Here is a 24970-nt window from a genome sequence, read left to right on the forward strand (position 1 = left end):
CAAATGTGTTTTTGGAATATTCTACCAACAAATGTTCTTTCTAGTCAGCTAAAATTTTGTTTAGTAAGAAGATGGCAAGTTTCTTGGACAAACCATCTGCAACCACATTGTTCTTTCTTTTCACATATTCAATGTCAAAATCAAAAGCCTGAACCTTGCTTACCCATTTTTGTTGCGTCTCGTTCAAGTCTCGTTGCTCCAAAAAATATCTCAAACTATTCTGATCCATAAGAACTACAAACTTGGCACCCACCAGATACTGCTGAAACTCGTTTAGTGCATGTATGATGGCCAAAATTTCTTTTTCGTAGAAGCAATATAAGCGTTTTGTTTGCATAAGCTTCCTACTCTCATAAGCTATGGGGTGTCTATCTTGCATCAGTACTATGTCAATGTCTTCTTCGGATGCGTCGCACTCCAAAATGAACAGTCGAGTGAAATCAGGTAATGCAACTACAAGACAAGTGCTCATTGCCTCTTTCAACTTATCAAAAGTGAGTTGTGCCTTTTCATTCCACTATAAAGAACCTTTTCTTGTCATATCTGTTAATGGGCCACTGAGCTGAGAGAATCCTTTTACAAACGTCCGGTAATAACTACACAGTTCAAAAAATCCTCGCAACTCCATGAGTGATTACAAGGGAGCCCAATCAAGAATAGCCTGAATCTTCTCCTAATGAACTTGAACTCCATATTTATTGACAACATGCCACAAGTGCAATATTTCCGTCATACTAAATTCACATTTGGATCGTGTGACGAACAAGGACTAATCATTCATGATATGTAGGACTTCGTCAAGATACATTAGGTGCTCTTCCCATGTCCTGCTATAAATAAGAATATCATTAAAAAATACTAGTAAGTACTTACACAATTGTTCATTGAATATGCAATTCATGCATGATCGAAATGTAGTAGGTGCATTTGTTAATCCAAACGGCATGACTAAGAACTCATAATGCCCGTAGTGACAATGAAAGGCCGTTTTTTCCATATCTTCCTCCCTCAAGCAGATCTAATGGTATCCGAAACAGAGATCAATTTTTGAAAAATAGACTGTGCCAGATCATTCATCCAGCAACTCATCTATCCTTGGAATGGGATATCTTTTTTTTTTTTTTGTGCGTTAGTCCACACACATGCACATCGTCCCATCCTTTTTGACCAATACCATTGATGAGGCGAAGGGGCTAGAACTGGAACGGATCCATCCTTTCTTCAACAGTTCCTAAATAGTCTTTTCGATCTCATCTTTGAATTTCTTCGAATGGCCGTAGGGTGTGGTTATGACCAGCTTGGCTCCAACTTCCAACTCAATAGTATGTTCAAACCCTCAATGAGGCAATATGTCAACAGAAACGTCAATAAAAGCTTTATAATGTTCACTCAAAATATTTTGGACATCATCATCCTGGGGAGGTGTCAATTGCCCCTTTATAGGTTCTGCTGAAACAAAAGAATGTGCAACCCAAGCAACGTCATCATGTCGAAAAATTGCCTCCATCCGACGTGCAGAAACTTCCTTCAAACCTTCATTTTCCATTTTGCGGAGAACAACCTTCTTTCCATCGAAAACAAAAGTGAACTCCATCTATTTGAAGCTCTAAGTGTATTCATCAAGTGTTCCAATCCACTGTATGCCAAGAATAACCTCCCTATCATCAAGGTCCACTGTGAAGAAATCCTTGGTGACTATGTGATTCACCATTCTGATACTTAACTGAGGAACAAGGTGTGTGCAAGGCAAGAGATTCCCTCCGGCAACCTTGACCTGAAATCCTGCATGCGTCTCCGTAAGTAGACCTCTTCGTTTCCCCAAAGAGGAGTTTATGAAGTTTAGAGTACCTTCACTATCGAACATCACCATAACCATTTGTCCTTGAAAGGTTCCCTGTACACGAAACACTGTGAATCTCAGGCTATCGGCTAGGGCAATAGTTCCTTTGTGCCATACCAATGTTGCAATTCTTTCCGTACAGTCCAAGCTAACCATTTTTGTGTCGTTGTGGGGTTGGCTGTCTTCGGTGGGTATATCTTCTTGTTCGTCCTCATCATCAAACAAGACCTCAACATAGTGGATCTTTCCTTTTACGAGGCATCTGTGTCCAGGTTCCCATGGTCCTTTGTAGTTGAAACATAGTTTCTTCCTTCGAAGTTCTTGTTTGGTAGCTTCGTTCAACGACGGCTTCCTTGGCAGAGGTATATTATCTTTGTCCCTTGAAAATATTAGTGGTTTGGAATGTGACTAACCCCGAGAGGATGATATCGACAGTGATGCCATACTCTGTGCTTTCTTAATGACCTCCGACAAGTTGACAGGATTAAACCCCTTTACCCAACCCTTCAGTGGTTCTATCAGTCCGTCCATGAAGAGCACTATCTATCTTCTTTCAGAAATGTCCATTACCAAAACAGAGAGTTTCTAAAATTCCGCAATGTACTGGTCAACCAATCCAGTTTGCCTCAGGTGTGCCAAATAATTGAAATTGAGTTCTGGATCTTTACCATCAAATTGATCTATCAATCTCTCAGTGAATTCCGCATAAGTATTTATTTGATCATGCCACAGTGTGATGGAGTCGCGATGCCACCATTCATGCGCTACTCCCTCCAAGTGCAATGTCGCAAATTTAATTGCTTTTTGTTATGGTATGGAATAAACTAGAAGTATCAGCCTTCATTACCCACACTTGCGCAGATATGGATCTGGATTCGTTAAATGGAGATAAATTTACTTTACTCAACTTCCTCTTGAGATCATCATTAAAATATCTTGTTTATGCCTCACGAATACCTCATTCTAAAATCTGCGTAACATTTGGAGGATACATCTCCCAAATTTGCATTCTTCTAGTCTTCTTTCAATTGTTTTTGCATTTCTTAAAAGGTCAGTTGCTTCCAACACCGAGTCCACGCTATGACCATTTTGTTCTTTAGAAATTTTATTGTCTGCCAACTTCTTAAGAGTCTCTTCCATGAGTTGCTAAGTATCATTGATCTGTGCTTGATTCCTCGCAAGTTCTCTCAGTAGTGCCACGAGTTCGGCGGCTCTGGGTTTTCGTCCGGCAGCCATTCTATCAACGGAATGGATTCTTCTTATCTTCTCACTATAAACTCTCATTCACTGTCCATAGGCTAGCAAGAACGAACCTCTGATACCACTGTAATGATCTATTCCCAAGTTCCCATCAGATTATTAGCCTACTGCACAAAAACCCAGAAGGATGAGTTGATTGTATGATAATGTTTGTGTCCAACTGAGAGGTCGTATGGCCATACAGTAATGTAGATGACAGAAGGGTCTGTACGGTGGTATGTTTGTACAGCAAGAAATGGAATCCGTACATAATGATGTCTTTGTAAGGTGGAAGTGTGGCAGTGTGCGGTATGACCAAATTGAAGATGATCATATGGTAACGCAGGGGGGGAGTAGGTACGACAAGAGACTATCTCGGTCGTACAGTGCAGGGTGAAATGGTCGTACGGTGTCAAGGAGGACCGTATAAGAGAAAGGATGCTAAGGTTGTACGATAGACTTGTATGATGAGTGGATGGAGAATGCTTGAAGAAGACCATACGGTTGATGCACGGCTCTGAAGTGCACAAAAGATGCAGACAAAAGAGAAGGGAGGGTTGGTACGGACGATGTGACAACAGTGCAGAGAAAGAAAGAGATTGAATTTACCAAATACAAATACCAGAGAGTTGATCAAATTAAACACAATGATTTCTTCGATTCGCAATATGATGGTGCTTTGACTTGCCAAATCCGAGCAAAGTATTACAGACGACATAATAGGGTGAGGGTTGAATCCCACTAAAACCGGACAAACCAAATAGTGAAGGTCTTTCACTTTCGAAATGGCGAACAACAGACAACTCCCAACAGGAATTTGCAGTACATAGACAATCCAAATTGCATACCTAATGACTACCTACAAGCCATGCTTAAATACACATCAAGAAAAACTTTCTGAAGGTGTACAAAGATAGCCGACGGCAACACAAACTACAAAAACAAAACAAAAATGGGTCCAAGATATATTAAATCAATCAGCCCATTAACAATAGTTTGATTAATGACTTATTTTATGACGGCAATATTACAAAAAATAGTGGTGACCAAGTAATAGCTAGTAATGGTCAAGTAGAAATTGGTAGAAGCAGAATACCAAAAGAAATTGAAAACTTGCTGAATAAGTATAAAGAAATTGTTGCAGAGGATTTTCCTGAGGTTTAGCACCACTAAGAAGTATAAGTCATTGCATGGATGTGATTCCTAGAGCTAGTTTGTCGAATAAAGCACCATATAGATTGACACCTACAGAGAATGAAGAACTTAATAGACAAGTGCATGAGTTGCTGCAAAAGGATTTGATCAGAGAAAGTTTGAGTCCATGTGTTGTACATGTTGTATTAGCACCTAAGAGGAATGGAGAATCGAGAATGTGTACATATTCCAAAGCTACTAACAAGATCACTGAGAAATATAGGTTTCCTATGCCGAGGATGGATGACATAATGGATTGTTTGAGTGGAGCAAAGTATTTTACTAAGATTGATTTTAAGAGTGGTTATCATCAGATCAGAATCAAAAAAGGTGATTAATGGAAGACAGTTGTCAAGACAAAAGATGGTTTGTATGAATGGTTAGTAATGTCTTTTGGTTTGACTAATGCACCTAGTACATAATGGTTAGTAATGTCTTCTGGTTTGACTAATGCACCTAGTACTTTCATGAGGTTGATGAATGAGGTTCTCAAGAGATTTTTGGGTGAGTTTGTGATTGTTTATTTGGATGATACTTTGATATTCAGTATGACTAAGGAAGAACATATTGAGCATGTTAGACAAGTATTGCAAAGATTGAAAGAGGAGAAATCAATGATTAACTTGAAAAAGTGATCTTTTATGTAAGAGTAGATTGTGTATTTGGGATTTGTGATTTCAGCTAATGGTTTGAGAATGGATCTTGAAAAGATTAAAGCAATTTTGGAATGGTCTACACCTGAGTATGTGAGTGACGTAAGATCATTTCATGGTTTGGCTTGTTTTTCCAAGAAGTTTATAAAGAATTTCAGTTTTGTTTGTAATGTTATGACTGAGACAATGAGAGGAGATAAAAAGGATTTCAAATGGACACATGCAGCTCACAAGAGTTTTGAGACTTTGAAACAAAAGGTTACTAAGTTACCTATACTGGCTTTGCCTGATTTCAATAAGGTATTTCAAGTTGAATGTGATGCAAGTGGCAGTGCAAAAGGAGTTGTATTGAGTCAAGAAGGTAAACATGTTGTTTTCTTTAGTGAGAAGTTGAATGATGGTAGAAGGAAGTATTACGTGTATGATCAAAAGTTTTATAAAAAATTTCAAACCTTGAAGAAGTGGAGACATTATTTGATTCCTAAGGAGATTGTGTTGTATACTGATCATAAAGCTTTACAGTACTTGAGAATTCAACATAAATTGAATCAAAAGCATATGAAGTGGGTTTAATACTTGCAAAGTTTCACATTTGTGATTAAGCATAAAAGTGTTGTCACTAACCAAGTTGTTGATGCATTGAGCAGAAGACGTTTTTGTTGACTGAGATGAAGGTTGAAGTTCTTGGTTTTGATGAAATGAAAGAGTTGTATGATACTGACCCTAATTTTTCTGAGGCGTGGATAGAGTACAGAGCAACAAATCTATCAGATCACATCAGTAAGTATGACGTGTATTTTATTCAAGGCATGTTGTTCAAAAGAATTCAGTTGTGTATCCCTAGAAGTTCTATGAGAGTTAATTTGACCAAGGAAAAGCATAGTTGTGGCTTGGCAAGACATTTTTGAATTGATAAGACATTGAGTTTTTTGAAGGATAAGTAGTATTGTCCACAGATGTATACAGTTGTTCAGACGTTTGTAAAGAGTTGTGGAGTTTGTCAAGTTGCAAAAGGAGCAAGTCAGAATTCTGATTTGTTTACACCTAATTTTGTTTGTGAAAAACTTTGAAGTGACATCAATATGGATTTTGTTATTGGATTACCTCAAACAATAATGGGGTATGATTCTATAGTTGTTGTTGTGGATAGATTTTCTAAGATGGCTCACTTCATACCATGTAAGAAGACATCAGATGTTGAGCATGTTGCTGAGATTTTCTTCAAAGAGATTGTTAGATTGCATGGATTACCAAGAAGTATTATCTCGGACAAAGACAGTAAGTTTGTTGGTTACTTTTGGAGGACTTTGTGGAAGAAGATGGGTATTGAATTGAAGTTTACTTCTACATTCCATCTGTAGACAGAGGTTGTGAATAGAAAGTTGGGTAATATGCTAAGATGTTTACTTGGAGATAAACTATATAATTGAGAATTGGTGTTAATACAAGTTGAGTATGGATATAATAATTTTGTGAATAGGACTACAAGGAAAACACCTTTTGATATTGTTACTAGAATGTAGCCTAGAAGAATATCAAAGTTGAGGGATGTTGCCTCTGAAGAAAAGAGAAGTGTTGCAGGGTAAGAATTTGCTGATTTTATGGATTCTTTGCATAAAGAAGTCAAGTTGAGGTTGGAATAAAGTAATCAGAACTATAAGGAGAATGTTGATAAGTCTAGAAGACATCATGATTTTGAAGTTGATGAGGTGATGTTTCATTTGAAGAAAGGTAGATTTCCTAGTGGAACATACAGTAAGCTAAAAATGAAGAAGTTTGGACCTTATAAGATCTCGAGCAAATTTTATAGTGGTAATGCTTATGAAGTTGAGTTAACTGATGACATGGATATATCTCCTATATTCTATGTTGCTGATTTGTATAAGTACCATGAGTCAAATGATAAAGTTGTTGTATAAGATGATTATCCTAAGAAGCAAATCGAAGAGGTTGAACAAATACTAGAATAGAGAGTTGCTAAAAGCACAAGAGGAAAAGATTACTATGAGTATTTTGTGAAGTGGAAGAACAAACCAGTTGAAGATGCTACATGCATCTCTCAATCTGAGTTGGATTCAGCTCAAGTTATGACACTTGCATGATTCAAGAGAATCATTTCTTTCAAACCCGGTTGTTTGATGTAGCAGCATCTTGGGTTGCATTGCTATCTTGCATGTTTTTCATGTTTCTATGCTGCTATTGAGTTCCTTATTGTTGCCAAGTTCGTAGTTGTTGTCGAGTTCTTAGTTGGTACCGAGTTCTCAGTATGTGTCGAGTTTTTGTTGTTGTCAAGTGTCTATTGGTGCTGAGTTCGTGTATGTGCCAAGCATTGCCTAATGCCAGTATTTGCCTTGCTCCTTCTTTGACCAAGTTGTCTGTGTCTAGTTCCAGTTTGGGCCGACCTTGAGCACATTTAATTTTGTGATTATTATTTAATATTTGTTGAGAGCCAGCTTGTGGCTTGGTTATGCATTTAATGTAAGGGTTTATTTAGTTGGTAATTTGTAACAAGCCAACTTGTGGTCGTGCAAGTATTTAAAGGGTCATGGGTAGTCTTAAGCATAATTGTTCAATAGGGAAGCGTAAGGAGGCTTAGAATGTGAAGATCATCATTGAAGATCAAAGATTGAATTGTATTGTTGGTCGTAACACGAAAGGCCTCACAGCCAGGGATGTATGTTGATGATTTGATGAATCAATACGCGTTTTGATCTTCTATCTCCTTTGGTTGTTGTTCTCCATGTTTTGTTTCTATTGTGTTTAATCTTGTAGGTGGCTTTGGTAGCTGGGTGTGCCTTTGGCCCTAGTTCCCATCCACCTCCCTACATCACATAGGCATGTTTTTATTTTCCAATGGCATTCCATTTTCATATAGCTAAATCTCTTTATTATAAGGAGATGGTGTAAATGGTGGTGAAAGGATGACTATCATATGTGCCACTAATTTTGCACAAATTCAAGACCATGATCTTGAATAACAACAATGCTAAGATCAATGTTTTGGTGAAGTAGATGAAGGCATGCCAGACAAAGTCTAGATGCAACAAAGTTATGGATGAGTGTAAAGACATTAGGCATCATCCACTCACCAAGGTCATGGTTACATCTGGAGAGGGCCCATACTTTCTCAAGCCAACAGATTATTTAAGTTGTCACAAGATGTTGATTTTCAATTTGAGGTCCTTGACATGCTATTGAGGATGTTGAGTCACAAAATGTGGTCCAAGTGGTGAAAGATGCAGCACGTGTACAGGGCTACAAGGAAGTCTATTAAGGCAATACAAATATATTTGTTGGACGCTGTGTTGTCTGCATGTCGTGAGCAATTCACTCAAGTAAATGGGAAAGATTAATTAGATTGGAGGAGTGGTCAACGACACGAGAGATGTGTAGATGTTTATTTGCAACCACGATAGTTGACATGCACAATTTAGGAGCTTTAAGGAGTTCTCGTAACCAATCAAGACCATATATGCATCCTATTCCATTCGCTTGCAGAGAATTCTTAAGTTGCAAAAAAACTGCAGCTCATGGTTATGATCAATGATTAGAATTGGTGGGTCGAACCCAAGACAAATCAAGGGAAGAGGATGAACGAGATAGTAGAGAGTGATGTATTTTTGAGTGATGCAAAATACAGTCGCCATCATTGCTTTGGTTTTCCATATCATTAGATATGCTGATGGGGATGCACCTATCCTTGGAAAGATGTGTGAGAACATCGATTGTATCTTTGACCAGATGAAGGTTGTTGTGCAAGAGGATCAACCTTTAGCACTCTACAATAAGCACATTCAACCAATCATTTACTAGGGATGGAACAAATGGAACACTCCCTTGAACATGATTTCTTATGCATTGAGTCCAGAGTGGTGCATGCCTAGGCCTCGTAGAGTATACCAATTCAAGATGATGACGTGAAGCCAAGCTTCTTCAAGCACATTGGTCAAATGCATGATGATGAGATTGCTAGCTAGATTTGCATTGAGTGGACATTTGCCACTCTTATGGGTTATTTAAATGCAACGAAGATGGATACAAGAACTATAGCAAAAGAGGACCCAATTTTGTGGTGCAAGTGTCATGCAAAAATAAAAAAATCAAAGACTACCGTGCTAGTCATTCATCTACAATCTCAGGTTTCTAGTTCTTCAATTGCAAAGAGGAACTAGTTTATTTGTAGCTTCATCCACTCTCTTAAGAGGAACAGACTTAACTCTAAGAGAGAATAGAAGCTAGTAGTTGTACATAATGTCTTACATATCATTGAATGCAAGAAATTCATGTACAAGAAGAGCTCACCTACACGATGAATGTAGAGCCCAAAGGAGCCACCACAAATCAATGAGAATGAGGATTAAGTGCCTTTAGATGCAAAGTTGGCTAGTGTTTGTTTGGTGGATATCGACTATGAGGAGTTAAATAGTTTCAGTGATGCGGAATTTTCTTTAAGGGATTCAAAGGCTTCCCTTCACTACATTTTGACATTTTGTACTTATTTTGATATCATGCTACTCATTGTAATCATAGTAGGAAGACTCGCAAAAGGCAAAAACTCACCAAGCCCCCCAAAAGTTTAATCGGAAAAAACTCGGCGATTTAAAAAAAAAACTCGGGAAAAACTCGGGAACCTAAAAAACCGCTGAAATTTAATTAAAAATACATTTATTTTGCAAAATTTAATGAGAAAATGCATCTAATAAGTTAATTAAAGACAATACAAAAGAAACAAACAGAGTTTAGATATATATATATATATGCATAGTGCATACAAAATTGCATTCTCATGCAGAATGCTCATGGTAGGAAGCAAAATAGTAAATAGTTTCAATCTGTCAAACTAGAAGTAAATACTAAAAGTCTAAATACATAAATACAATGTCAGTGACTCAATCACATCTTCCTCTTTCCACTTGCACTAAAAGGAAAGTGAGGGGGTCTAGTCCTAGAAGAAGTGCCCCGCACTGGGATAGGGCGTGAGCTGCATGACTGTGAACTCTGTGGCTATGCCCCCTCGCTCAACGTCCCTACTAACTGGCTCGGCGTCCTAGAAGAGGATGCATCTCCTCCTAATGGTAATGCCTGATCCTCGCCTGAATCATCCTCGTCCTCATCCTCAACGTCATCCATAGTGAACTAAAAAACACTGTCAGCCTCCCCCTCCATGGCCTGCCTCTCCAAATCAGCGATCTCATCTACTGCAAACAATGGACCTGGCTCCTGTTTTGTCCAATCAGAATAAGGATCTATCTCATCTAGATCAAGTGGGCCAGGTAGTTCTAAGAGTTGTGCCTTTTTTATACGCAACTTAAGATTATAGTGCACATAAACAAGGTCATTAAGCCATTTTTGACTCATTCTGTTTCTTTTCTTTGTGTGGATGGACTCAAATAAGCTCCAATTGCGCTCACAATGGTATGAGCTACAAGGTTGGGATAGGAATCTGAGAGCAAATTTCCTTAAACTGGGGTATTTCCACCCCAACTTGCCCAACAAGCATCTGCAAAACAAAATAAAAAAAGTTATAAAGCAATTAAAACAAAATCAAAAGCACAACTTATCAATTAGCAAAAGTTTTAAAGTTTGACGCTTTACCTGGTGCTTGAGTAAATCTTGCTCTCTTTGCTAGCATAGAAGAGAACAAAGGACCCCTTGATTCCACATAGATTTGTTGTTCGGTCACAATAAGGTGTCTCTCCTCTTCACTTGATATCATTCTCTCAATGCATTTAGAGAGACCTTCCATGACCTCTCCATTAGGATCTGAGTAGGAATCATCAGCCCTAAAACAAATAGAAAATGATATAAGTCTTACTACACAACCTTAAAAAGTAAAGTAAAATAAAGTCTTAGTAAAATCCCAACTTCAAGGACAATCAATTATCATGATTCATAGTACCTGAATTTGGGATTGAGGAAGTAGCCTGCTGCATGAATAGGTTGGTGGAGCATATTGTTCCACCTCCTATCAATTATTTCCCAAATGGGGTCAAATCTGAGACTGTCCCCATGATAGTAACTTCTAACAGCCTCTTTCGCCCTATCCATGGCCTCATAAAGACCTCCAATTGGGGATTGCTACCCATCACATATGCACAAGACTAGAACCAGGAGCAGAGACATCTACATTTGAAATTTGAAAAATACAAATTAGTTAATAACATAGTAAGTTATGAATTGATAATGAAACTTGAATAAACTAAAAATATAATGTTTTGATTTTTGAAGTTACCTCCACAATGTCCTTAGCCTTTGCAAAAAAGCTATCATCAAAGACTATCCGTGGCACAGCCTCTCCTTCGGGCTTCTTTAAGTAAGGTGAAGCAACCCAATCAGCACACACAGACATTTGCTTCAAAGCCAATATGTGGGCAAGAATACTTTGCAATTTCAAGAAGACCGTTGCAAACCTTGTCATAGCAAGTCTCATCAAATCTTTGCCTTTAGTGGCTTTTCTCATCAAACTGAGAACCCATGGGTGATTATAGATATATTTCGTGACTCGCCTAGCATCTTCCACACCTGGACTCACCCAATCAAGTTTTCCTATGTCCTCCAAAAGAACGTCAAGGACATGTGCTGCACAAGGTGACCAAAAATCTTGGAGGATTCTACCTAAAAGATTAGCAAAAAATCAATAATCAGTAACAAACTTTCCATATTTAGTATTTACAAATTACATCAAATATAAATTGAATAATACCATAGCATTACATTTATGATTCATATTGATTCGAATATAAAAAATTAAATTTACCTACTGCCACATATGTTGTTGTATTATCCGTGATTATTTGCACCACATTCTCTATTCCCACCTCCATGACAACATTCTCCAACATTAAAGCCAATGTGGCTGCATTTTTCACTTTGTTGGAGGCATTGACAGATTTCCAAAACACCACATCATCTTTGCAAGCAACCAAGAAATTAATAATGGTTCTACTTCTTCCATCTGTCCACCCATCAGATAAAAAGGTGCAGCCATACTTCTTCCACTCTTTCTATTGGTCTTCTATCAATAATGTTGCCCTACCAACAGCTTTGTCAAGCAACCTACAAAATTTAGGTGTAATATTAAATAAAGTGTAAGTGTTAGTAAAAAATAGGAAATAAGTTATAACAATTAAGATTTAAAATATAATAATGAACTAAAGTGAATCACAATTATTTACAATTACTAAAATTTAAATAGTAAAATACTAACCTTCCACTCATATCCTTGCGATTAGGCGACTTGTACCCTTTGCCTGATATTGTTATTGCATTCACCATATTGACCCAATAGGGACTATCAGCGGCATTCATTGAGATATTGTTGAAAAACCAAAAATCAGATGCTGGAATATCAATTTTCTCATGCACCTCCTTAAACCATGCAGTGCCCTCTAATGATGGTTGTGCTCCAGGTGTGTTGCTAGGCACAAAATAACCCCCTATCCTTGATGGGGATCCGGATGGTGATGAAGAAGTAGGAGATGTAGAAGAAGTGGAATAGGTAAAAGAGAAATTTCGTTTGCGGATCCGTGGGCCATGAAGAGATCCTGGTATGTTCTCAAGTGCTTCTTCTTCCTCTTGCATATCAAAAGGAGCTCCTTCAGATTCAGCTATGGCTGCCCTCATAGCTAATTTTGCCCTCCCCCTATTCAATTTTTTCTCTTCAGCAGCTGCAAGTACAGAATTGATGAATCTTTTTTCTTCATCAGTTACCTTGAGACAAGGATTTGAATCATGTTTCTTTATGCCTGCAAGGTGGTATTTGAAGTAATTTATGCCTCGAAAAATAATTCTCTCACATGCAATGCATATCACTTACCCAACATCATTTGGAGCTTCATAGGCAAACCACCATGTCTTATCTCTTGCATTTTTAGGCCGAGTGCCTATATATCCAGAAGGGCATGGTGTTTGTGGCCACTCTTCTTGCGGATGTGTCATTTTTTTTAATGCTTGACCGCTGCCTTACACATAAATTTATTGAAAAATGAATAAACAAAGTTAGAACTTAGAAGCTACGGTTTTAAATGATTCAAACTTCAAACTTCAACCATATCTTTAGAAGCTAGGGTTTCAAATGATTCAAAATGATTCAAACTTCAAACTTCAACCATATCCTTAGAAGCTTGGGTTTCAAATGATTCAAAATGATTTTAAATGATTTGAAAACATTTACAAACAACAAAAACAAAAGAACATTTGTTATAAAACTATAAAAAGTTTTCAAACTATGATAAGATGAACATACCTGGAAAGAAATTTGTCTTCTAAAATCGGTTAGAATCCTCTACAATCCACTCAAATCCGCCTTGAATCACTTGCAATCAGCCAAGAATGCCTCCAAACCTTCTTCTCTTCACTCCTCAAGGCTCTAAACAATGCAAATACAAGAAAGAATGAGAAAAAACACTCACTGTCGCTTTAACCCGTCACAGGCCGCGGGCAAAACTTTCACCAATATGAAAGATCCCTGATGGATGCCCTTGCTGATTTGTTGTAGTTTTTAAATTAATAAACTATATTTTTCTGTGATTTCTTTGATGGTCTTTGAGAATCGACAGAAGTTGCAGAAGGTTTTGTTTTTGTTTTGTGTTTTTTGATAGTTTTCACAATAGTAATGAATAATGAACAATAAACATGAGAGGAGACTGAAAATAAATAAGAGCATAGAGCCAAATCAAAATTGCTATAAATCATATCAGGCAGATTTCTGATTTATAAAGTCAAATAATAAATCCAATGCAATTCCAAGGAGCTTACATCCAACAATGATGCCAAACTGCCGCAAATGGCGACCCTAAGACTGCAAGGAATCACGTCCCAGCTGAAAGAATCAATCTGCAACGCTGAAACCATAAATCCGAAACCTGAATCAACAATAAAGAATGGCCTACTCTATCCCTGATAGCAACGCACACTGTCTGAAGAATCCAATGCCAATAACTGCTGAGGGCTACGCCCTAGCCAATCCAGAACTTGGGGTTTGCATCCCAGATGAAGAATTGCTCTCTCAGAGCCAATTCACAAAAACAAGTTTTTCAAAATGCAAAAGATAATAAGAAATTAGGTCTCCATCTCCTTATATCCCCTTCCAACTGTAAATCGAACCCTAAAGGGAAATTACACTTTGCCCTTTAAATAAAATATAATAAAATAACATTTTCCCAATTAAAGTCGTCCATGCTATAGGAAAAACATTACTTTATTAAAATTCCATAGCTGAAGGCACCAAAAAGTCTACAGATTGTAAAAATCATGTATAATAATTCGAGACCTTTCCAACAAGCTATAACACATAGGTGTACCTGATCAACTGAAGCCAAAATCCCCTTATTACTCCAAAATGGTTATATTATTAACCTTATTTTAATTTATTTAATCACCAACTTAGGAAATATTTAAATATATTAAAATATTTCCCAAATGGTCCCAAAAGGCCCGAAATGACTAATCAAACATGAATCTGACCTTGTCACCTGTCTGTGACTAATGCCGGACAAGATGTGTCAACAAGTAGTCCATCCCTAAAATGTAGGGATGCTCCTAAAAAGTAGGAGACAGCCCCAATCAACTAAAATTGAGTCCCAATGACTCCCCTGCTGTGTGCACCTATGAGAGAACTGTCACTGAACTGGGAGTTCCTCCTAAAAAATAGGAATGCCTCCTAAAAAATAGGAGATGCACTCTAAGTCTCCAAAACGTTCACTGAGGTCTCCAAATGCCTCCTAGACCACTCCTACTCAATCCCTACAAATTAGGAATCCCTCCTATATTGTAGGAAACTGTTGTCTACTGCTCCAAACTACTTGGGAAGCTCATGCATGACTCTCAAAGTCCCTGGGTTGGTTCCCTCTACGCTCTACTGGCCTATGGGAACCAAATAATTGACCAACCCTACTAGAAATGTTGTCACTAAGGAAGGGCAGAAATTGGGGACATGACACAGTAAATCACGAGTTTTTATTAAAAACTCACCGAGTTTTTGCCGATTACTCTCCGAATACTCGGCGAGTTTTTACCAGACTGCCGAGTTTTTAAATCAGCGAGTTAACTGGTGAAAAACTCGCCGAGCTAGGAAACTCATCGAGTACTTGGCAAGTTTTCCATCTATGATTGTAATCATCTTTATGATGTTCTTAAAATAATAGAAATCTTCCATTCACCCATTTGACAATTTTATTTGGTATTCTAATTTCTAATTAGTAATTCAATATTCAATGTTTGTTGTTTTACTTTAGAGTATTTGGGATTTGCAATTTTTCTCTTTTACTTCTTATACTGTTAGACATCTTTCATAACTAGCATTTCAAGTCCTATACGTACAATATAAAGTGTATACAGCACTGCACGCTGTCATTGTCCCCTCGATGTCCCCAAATTTAGGCCCTTTGTCCCAAAAGCCCAACTGAACATCCCTTCATCACCGAGTGGCGTAAGATTAGTTTTAGGCCATACCTCAGGCTCTAAGGTTGAAGATTAATCCTACAAATTAACTACACTTTACTTGTCTTTGTGTGTGTTGCTACTCTTGACAATTTTTGGCAAAATTGTTGTTTTTAGTGTTGTGAAAATACTAAACCTTATCTCATTATCTCTCGATCAAGGAAGAGATAGCTTTGCTACATGATATGATGTTGGAAGGATTATGGTATACTCATACATATCTTGAAAGTTTGGCAGCACAAGGGAGGGTCTCAACAAAACACTCATCACATGACTGTTCTAAAGAAAAGGCTTTTGCTCATTGCCAAATGACCTACAAAATTAGTCTTCTATAGGGTAGTTAGTTAATGAATTGACCATCAAGGGAAGGTATTAAAATAATATAGCATTATTTACCTCCTAATGGTCATCTAATCCACTTAATGTATCTAATCAATTTATATATCTTCTCACCTAAATTTACATAGTCAATTATAGTTTATTGTATTCTATTAATTTACCTAGTCAATTAGATAGTTTATTGTATTTCTATTTCCATTCTCAGTCAACAATTGTTTCTTTTGGAAACAACATCTCTATAAATCCTAAATTAAGAAGCCTTTGTCTGCTCTTTAATTACTCATCGAGTATCAATGATTATCATTTCAGACTTCACCTCTAACTAACTCCTTGAGAAGGGCCCTAACTCACGAATCATACAAATGCATTTTAATCAAGTGCTTCTTGTAAACTTCGTTCTCGTTGTGCTATGATTTCCAAGAAAACCTGATCAGCTGGTCTTGACGACCTTGTAGTCTCTTCCCACCTTCATCAAGCTCCAAGGCAATGACTCTCTCAAATCTCACACTATTCCTTTGAAGGCAAAGGCACCAATGTTTACACTCTATTTGATAAAATGGATAATTGAAATCATTAACAAAATTAATAATTCATACAAAAGAGAGGAGTGGACGTATATATTTATTTACACAAGCAGTTACTATAGACGAAAACTAGAGATGAATCAAGGATCAAAATTCATCTACTAGATCATATTGCTTTCATTCATAATACAAATATATTTAAAAGCTTGGCAATTGTCAAGAGGAACACAATCATCGACTTGCGGGCACTTATAACTACTATATTTATTATAGTATAGGAGTAGAGATGGTCAGCCAAGGATTAAAGTCAAGCTGACTAGATCATATTGCTTGCATTGAAAATACAAATTCTATTTAAAGAACGTGACAATTACCAAGAGGAACACAAGCATCAACCAACCAATACATATAACTACTCGAAACTAGCAAACAATTAATACATAGTTGGCCAAATCATATTATCAAAACATAGCGATAGGCATTATAAGCTAATAAAGTTTTACTTACGAAATTTTCAATACTAATGGTTTCTAGATTTATTTTTTAATGAAAGAATATATATATGCTGTCCTAGTTGCACTTATAGGCAAGGATTTATCCTTCAAACCAGCCTAAAAAGACATAAAAAGGCTCTTGAAAAGTGATCACTATATAAGCCCCTGAAAAAACTCAGGCAGCTATTAAAGAGACCCCATTTAAATTGACCTTCTATATGTCTGTATGTAAGACTAAACCCAGTGCAAGTAGTTAAGAAAGCAATCTCTATAAAAACACAACCTTTTTATAATTAAACATGCAATAAATTCAAATGAAATGACACAAAAAACCTTACTACTGAATTTTGAGAGCGAAAGACATCTAAATGGAATATTTGAGGTAAACAAGCTCTCTTCTATACAGCTTCATTCACTCAAATTTAAAAAGATTGGTTTCACAAATGTCTTTGAGATATTGAGATTGTTCAAACTTAAAATGGATAAAATTGACCTATTCAAAATATTTTATAGCTTTGTGCCAAGGGGGAATCACTCATAAGTTTTTTAACCATCCACAAACCAGTTAATAGAGAACACTAATGCCAACATCAAACATTCCAAACTATCTTAAACAAGTCTACAGTTCCACCCCATACGGATGGTTCTGTTTATCCTAAAACAAAATAATGTTATCCTCTGTGATGTGAAGATAAAAGTTTATAAGTGATTCAAAGACCCACCTCTGGATTTACCCAGTCTTTGGTGACAGGTGAGACGCCACCCCAATCATTTGTTCCTGCTTCAATCAATCGCTTCCAGTGTGATCCATTGGTAAGACCATCACTGCAGAAATGTCATGCCATAAGAAAAACGTTTCTTGATTAATAAATGCTATCTTCGAAACAGGACCACATTATACAAATCAGAGCAGACAAAACTTCGAAAAAAGGAGGTCAATAAATGAATATATTTGAATCAAACTGCAACGCAGTAACATCTTAACACAAATTTTGGAAAGAACAATTATTTCTCAGGACTGGTTATTACGGATGAGTGCAGCAATTAAGAAATAGAGACCGCAAACTTGTAGTGTATTATAAGCCATATATAGCAAGTTTTGACCTGAATTAGTAAATCATCAGCACAGAAATTTTACTAGTCAAGAAAAAATTAAATAGAAAAACATGTAATCCTGGGCAACATAAATATGCACAATATGAACAATGTTATATTGCCCAATATCTGAAGATCCTAAATACTAGTTGAACAAAGCTTGCGCCTGATTAACAACAGCTTAACAAATGACTTGAATCAATGTTGACATGAATTTCCTAGGTCATCTGTGTGAGTGTAAGGCATTACTGATAGTATGAGTGGAACATACGTCCTTATATATCATCCATGTCAAACATGCCACTAAAGTTTGTGTCGTTAGCACATTTTAAGGGATGAATTAATGTACCAAAACACTATAAAGTGAAACGGTAAGATACCATGTACACTATCTTTTTATGGTACAGAGATTTCATTTGAACATAAAAAAAATGTTTGTGCCACTGAAACCTGAGTTCATAAGGTAGTGATAGTCTCCAGGTACTTAGATACCAAAGACGTGTAAATTAACAAAAGAGAAATCTAAGGACCTATGATGCTGTCATATGCATCAACACTTTTGGCCCAGCAATATAAAGAAATCACTGAAGACAACACTCTTTCTCCCAACCCCGAACAAATCAAGAGTTTGAGCACTAATAACAGATTAGAATAAGCAAGCCTTCAAAGGAAGTAAGGTTTCAGAGATAGATATAGATCCTGGCCGTAGACATCAACAAAAAACATTTAACCAAATATTATACTGCCATATGTGGGCATTTTCAGTCCCATTCCATTAAGTAATCATTGAAGATGTCCCTTTTCACAGAATCCTAGTAGCAATCAAAGTGTAAGAGACCTTATCATACAGGGGTTAAAACAAGAAATCATTCAGGAAGTAGAACACAACAATTCTTTAAAAATATATTTTTTTTAAATAAGAATTAGGTAGCCTCCTCTATAAACTACAGTGTCTCGACTAAACTTTTTTATGTGACCAGTGATGTTACAACAAGGACTGCAGGTAGACTGGACTTTGTGACCTCATGCCTACCACAGGAACTTTTCAACACTCAAGCCAAGCCCCCAGCAGTAAATCTAAAAAAATACAAATACCTGAATCCAGCACAATTTATTTTATAATTGTAAATGCAGTTTTTAAATAACAGTGCAATGTTTTGCTAAGTTGTTGAATCAGCCCATTTCCCTGCCAATCTTGGCTGTGATCCCCCTCCAAATATTTGACTTGAAGGAAAATGTTGTGTTGCATGAAGACATCCTCTATCAACATGTGTATCTTCTTAGTGTGAATGCTATCAAATAGGCCCCAACTGCAATCATGCCCAGAAGTATTTCAAGGCTCGAGCAAAACACAAATGGCTAACCTCTAAAGATTGTTTTCCAACACATCACCCAAAAATCTACATATAAAATATTTATAAAACTGTAAATATAAAGTAATAAATTAAAACTGCATTGGACAAACAAGTGTTTGATTAAAGGATTCATTTTTTAAACTTTATTCACTCTCTTTGGAATACAAAAAGGGAACAAAAAGAGCCTCCTCTTTGCACCCTTGTAGACCTTGAAGTCATCTAGAATTATGTCTCTAAAGCCAAAAGTCTATTTACCATCAACCTATTGCTGTAGTAGTTCTATCATAGGAACATAATTTTATATTTAACTCTCTTGCTTAACTTTTGCAACTATAATTTTGAATGTTGAACTGAATTTCTCACAAATCACAAGTTGTGAATTCCTCTTCAGATGACCAGAAAAAAGAACATGCTACACTATCTACACAGTTAAGCATTATAAATTGGGAACAAATGGCAATGGAGTTGGTTTATGTGCATTCCAACCAACTCCTACAGTTATCAAAAGAAGGTCAAGAATAGGGAGAGAATGGTATGTTATTGAGATGTAGCACCAGATCTTCCTGACTTTAATGTTTCTGTTGCACAGGTTTTCTCAGATGTTGCTACAGAAGCCTTGCATAGTGCAGCTGTTGTGAACGACACTACTGCGGTACTAATGAACAGCTGATGATGTTGATGCTCTCAAAGAAGAGAAACATGATTTTGTGTTGATTTCCATGCACAATTGCACTGATAAATAATTTTAGTTTATCTTTAAGAATTGATAATTGACTTTTCGAGTATCATATGTATTCTATAATTTAATTTTAAACATTTTGTGCAAATTATATACCTATATGTGTATGCAGTACAGTCAAACATAGACATATAAAACTAGGCAAGAAAAAAAAGGGGAACCAATTATCTAGAACCAGCAACTTAGTAAATATTAGATATCTGATTTCTGCTTGTATTTGTCAGACATATTGCAGTCAAGGAAAAATATCATAGATGTTATCAATCAAAATACATATCTAAAAATTTAAATACCTTTATGAAATGTCAGAGCCAGATATATGGCTAGCAACTGAAGAAATTTAGAAACACGCTATTTAAATTTTGCTCTAAAATTTGAACAACAATCAAAATCAGATCAACTCACTCTTTAATATGTGTACGATAAGCCAAAAAGAGGCAAATGTTCTGGATAGGGCATGAACCTGCTCGGAATTCTTGAAACTTGTACTTGAAAATGACATTTTCAAAGAATTTTGGCATTCAAGGTCTGTCATTTTGGAGCTCTGCAGCTCTTCTCCAAGGTAAAAGCATGCAGACATGCAATTGTGGTAGATGGTAACAGAATTGCAAGAGAGGACTACCGAAACATCCAAGAAGCAGCTGACATAATTTCCTCTTTACATGTATGATCAATTAACAAAGGCCCTTGCCCTATTTCAGTTCTCATAGGCTAATGGGGATGCCATAGAAGAAAAATCAATTAATTGAAATAAGTTATTTCAAGAATTTGATTTTACAAGCACTTCATATTTCATTAACTTTTTTATTTCGGTTGGACAGAGTTGTAATGACCACCCCCGAATTCAACTTGGCAAATTCTGGATTTTCCTTGTTTTTGCATTTAAGTCTCATTTTTGGTGCTATTTCTGTTTATTTGTCTTTTTTAATAAAGGCTCTGTAATTGTTTCTTTGTTTTTGCTAATAACATTACAAACATAAAGTAAAAAAGCTGATAAGGAAAACAATCCTAAATTATGTATAAACACTAAATGTTGGAAATTTTTGTCAAGAAACTTATAAATCCGTACCAGGAGATATTAGCAGATGGATGCAATATTTGATATTGTTAAGCTTCAAAGTTGGCCTGACTTGTCCAGGTCTATTATTGAGGCCCAAAGACAAGCTGCTGCTTTCAATTCCCTGCTAATAAGAATCATCTACACCACAACCTAGACTCTAAGTATGCATATCTGGAGGTGTACGATTTGGGGAGCTGTTTAGATGCTCTTCACTCACTGTCAATGTCTAAACAGTACCCAATCTGCTACAATAGGAGACATCCAACCCTAAAATTTAGGAATGCTACCAAAAAGTAGGAAATGTGCCAGAAGTGTCCAGCATGATCCTGGAGGTGCTCTGGCATGTCCTTACTAACTGTGTTTCCATCCCTAAAAAATAGAGATTCCTCCTAAAATCTAGGAGACTGCCCAAGACTTGCCAAACTGGCTCTCCAAGTCCTAATATGTCGTCACAAACCCCTTAAGGGTTCCCTAATCATCTCATTGGCCTACAAGAACCCACTAATAGGCCAATCCCGCCAACTAGTACTGACATTACGGGAGGTGTAAATGGGGACATTAAAGTCCATCGTCCATTAAGATTGCTTGTCCTCAAGAAAAGCCAGTACAATTGCCAAACAATAAACTGATCCAAATTGAAATCAGGAATGTTCCTAGGGTCCCAAATCAACCCCAAGAAGAAACCAACACACCAAAGTTATGCCACTCTGATCATAACTGAAAATTCATTGTGCAAACATTACTCTCTCCCTTAATGGAATTCACCAAAGTGATCATCATTTATAACCAGACAGCAATACCTAAGATGTCATGTCCCCATTTTAGAGGTAATTTGATTTAATTAATTTAATTAATTAAGTTGTTCAAAATAATGAATATTTTATGAGGATGACTAATTAATTATTTTATTTAAATAAATAAGTGGTAATAAGTTAATTATTTATAAAGTTATCAAATAAATAAATATTAAAAGATAACTTTATATTTAATTAATTTAATAAAGTGACTTGAATTATAAAATATTTTATAAAGTCACTTAATAGATAAAATAAAATAATGTTCTAGAAGTTTTTGGAGAAAGTGGAGAAAAAGAATAAATAGGAATGGAGGGCTTATTGTCTATCATCCAAGTTTATTGTCTCTATTGTGTCTACTTGAGCATTTGTGGAGCTTGAAGGCCTACAAGTATTCAGCTTAATCATTGGGAATGATACCTCCCAAGTGATTGCATAACTGAGGAGGTGAAAGATCCTCTAAAGGGTTGCCCTTTGAAAGTGGCACTCAGTCATTTCAAGTTGAGCTTAATTTGTATACTCAAACTTACTTGAGGGTTTGAGTTTTTAGTTGCAAGCGAAAAAAAAAAAAGCAGTACGAAAAAGAAAATCCGAAAAAGCAGTCCAAAAAAGCAGATCCGAAAAAGCAAAGCCAAAAAGCAAATCCGAAAAAGTATAACGAAAAAGCAGATCCGAAAAAGCAAAGCGAAAAGGAAGCATTAGTAAAAATTATTACAGCCATCTACAATCAAGTTCCTTTGGATATTTCATGCATTTTTCTTATCATTTAGATGCATATTAGAAGGTAAGGCTGTAGGTGAAAGTTTGTATTAGATTTAAGCATTATTCTTGCGGATGTAAGCCAAGAGTCTTGGCCATTTCATACTAGCATTGTAGTTGACATTATATGTGCAATAAAAGAGACATAAGTTGTTGGTCCGATATAGTTGTAATTGAATATGTATTTATCATTCATGATCAGCTTATTAGTTTGCATGCCAATTGTTTGACAAAATGTCAATTGGTTGTAGATTCTCTTTTTTGCATAAATAATGTTATAATTTTGCATACCAAGTGTTTGTATTAATGCCGCTTTGTTATAAGTGCATTAACGCCATCATAGGTTGCATAGAAAGTGTTTGTCATAGTTACTATTTTCTGTAGCAGCATATTGCAAGTAGTTTTAGTTACATATTTGCATTGAATATTGTCAAAATAAGTTGCACATTCACATTAGGTCATTGTTTAGTCAATTTTGAGTCTTCTTGCAAAAAATTTTCATTGAAGAAAGAGTCATTAAAGCAAACTGAAATACTATATCAGTCATATGACCCTTGTATGTGAAGTGTTTGACAAAATTTCTCAGTTCAGCATTAGAGATTTTTAGTGGCCTATTGGTAGGGGTCATTACATAAGAAGAATGAAATCAATGTCATGGGTTGTCTCTTGTGCAAGTATCCCAAAACAGATCACACCAATAACCACATGTCTTATCAAATGATCTTGGGTCCCACGAGAAATTCTCTGCCCAGCCATAGAACACAATCCCAATAATCTGGTGGAAACATTGTCATTGATATCAATAAGAAAGTCATCATCAATGTCAAAGGCATAACACTCATTGATAAGAAGTTTGATATCATGAACTACACAAGATATACTATATGCATTACAACTCAACATAATATATAAGAAAAGAAAAGATGTGAATAGAAGATTTAGCGAAGGGTTAGATATTACATTGAAATCATCCTTGTGCAAGATATGACTAAGATCACAAAGCCAGCATAGTCAAAGATGTGTGTTATTATACGGTTTGAAGAAGAAGCTTACATCAGTCATAATATCAATGGAAAATGACAAATCATACAACAATATATTAGAAGACAAATTAATCAAGTACAAACTATATGGAGAGTTAGCACTGAAGATTCAAGATGATATACTATCCAATAAATTAAGGAAACGATAGTATACAAACAGCAATTGCATACTGTCTTGACAATTAGCAACAAACATTAATAAGATGCATACTAACAACTGAGATGAAGTTTTATGGCAGGGATGAATATTCAAAGACAAAAATAATACATTATAGTTCCCAATTGAACTGGACATACATATTGAATAAGGTGATGGGTGTTTAGACGTAAACAGGAAACTACGCAGCAGGTGGGTAAATATGACAGGTGGTCATGACTAGACTATGTGAGTTGAAAAAAAGAAAATAGTTTAGAAACTGATTTTAGGAAATGTGAATTATAGAAGAAGTGTGAGAGCTACAATTAGAGAAGAATATTTTTTAAAGAATGGAAGTTAAAGAGAATTGATAAATGTTAGATTAAAGAAGAGAAGTTGTGCAAATAGAAATATCCATCATTTGTTGACAAAATAACATTGACAAGTTGGCAAAGAAGTTTGTATGAAGTCAATTTGTGCTCGCGAAGACAGAAGTGGGAGTTGGTGCTTCCAGTAGGTCAGAGCCTACGAAGTGTGGGAGTTGGAGCTTCTTGTGAGTCGAAGCTCATAAGCATAGGGGTTGGAGCAGCTAGTAGGTTGTAGCTTACAAAACATTGTAAAAGAACAGCTAATATAAGAAAGCATTTATTTGTCGTGGTTTTCTCCCGCATTGGGTTTTCGTGTAAATCATTGTCATTGTCTTCATGCACATAATTGTTTATTTCAGCATCTGAAAATAATTATTTGGATTAAAGTTTTCATATGGCAAAATCGTTATTATACTAATTCACCCCCCTCTCGGTATAATTGTGTGCTCTTCATCATCGCCCAACATGACAATCTCAAAGTATAGATCAATCACTAGCACAACTCTATAATCAACCACCCAAAGAATGTAATGTTCCTGTCATAAAATAAACAATTAATCAAACCTTTGTTAATGGGCCAATTGATTTAGTATAGCTTGGACCCATTTTTTATTGTTTCCGTAGGTAGGTGCAATCGTTAGCTATCTTTGTAAACCCTCGGAAAGTTTCACCAACGGGTATTTAAGCACGACATGTAGGTAGTAGTTGGTATGCGATTTTAAATTATTTCTTTGTACTGCGAATTCCTTTTAGAGTTCTAGATTGTTCGCCATTTCATAAGTGAAAGATCTTCCCTAGTTGGCTCTTGCAGTTTTGGTGGGATTCAACCCTCACCCTATTTTGTCACTGTATTTCCTAGCTCGGATTTGGCAAATTGGAGCATCATCATTGTTTAGAA

At 36.2% G+C, this 24970-nt stretch overlaps 1 protein-coding gene across 1 annotated transcript in view; it reads right to left on the bottom strand.

Annotated features, from left to right (window-relative positions):
• Positions 1–24970, bottom strand: part of LOC149539170 (uncharacterized) — a 350582-nt gene that overhangs the window by 218293 nt on the left and 107319 nt on the right. The window contains exon 4 of the mRNA XM_089800496.1: positions 17446–17548. Coding sequence (XP_089656622.1) covers positions 17446–17548 — 103 coding nt within the window. The remainder of the gene's footprint in view (positions 1–17445; positions 17549–24970) is intronic.

The sequence above is a fragment of the Cupressus sempervirens genome, chromosome 9 (genome assembly GCF_028749045.1).
Source record: "Cupressus sempervirens isolate cs-2001-9-10 chromosome 9, ASM2874904v1, whole genome shotgun sequence".
NCBI classification, from domain to species: Eukaryota; Viridiplantae; Streptophyta; class Pinopsida; order Cupressales; family Cupressaceae; genus Cupressus; species Cupressus sempervirens.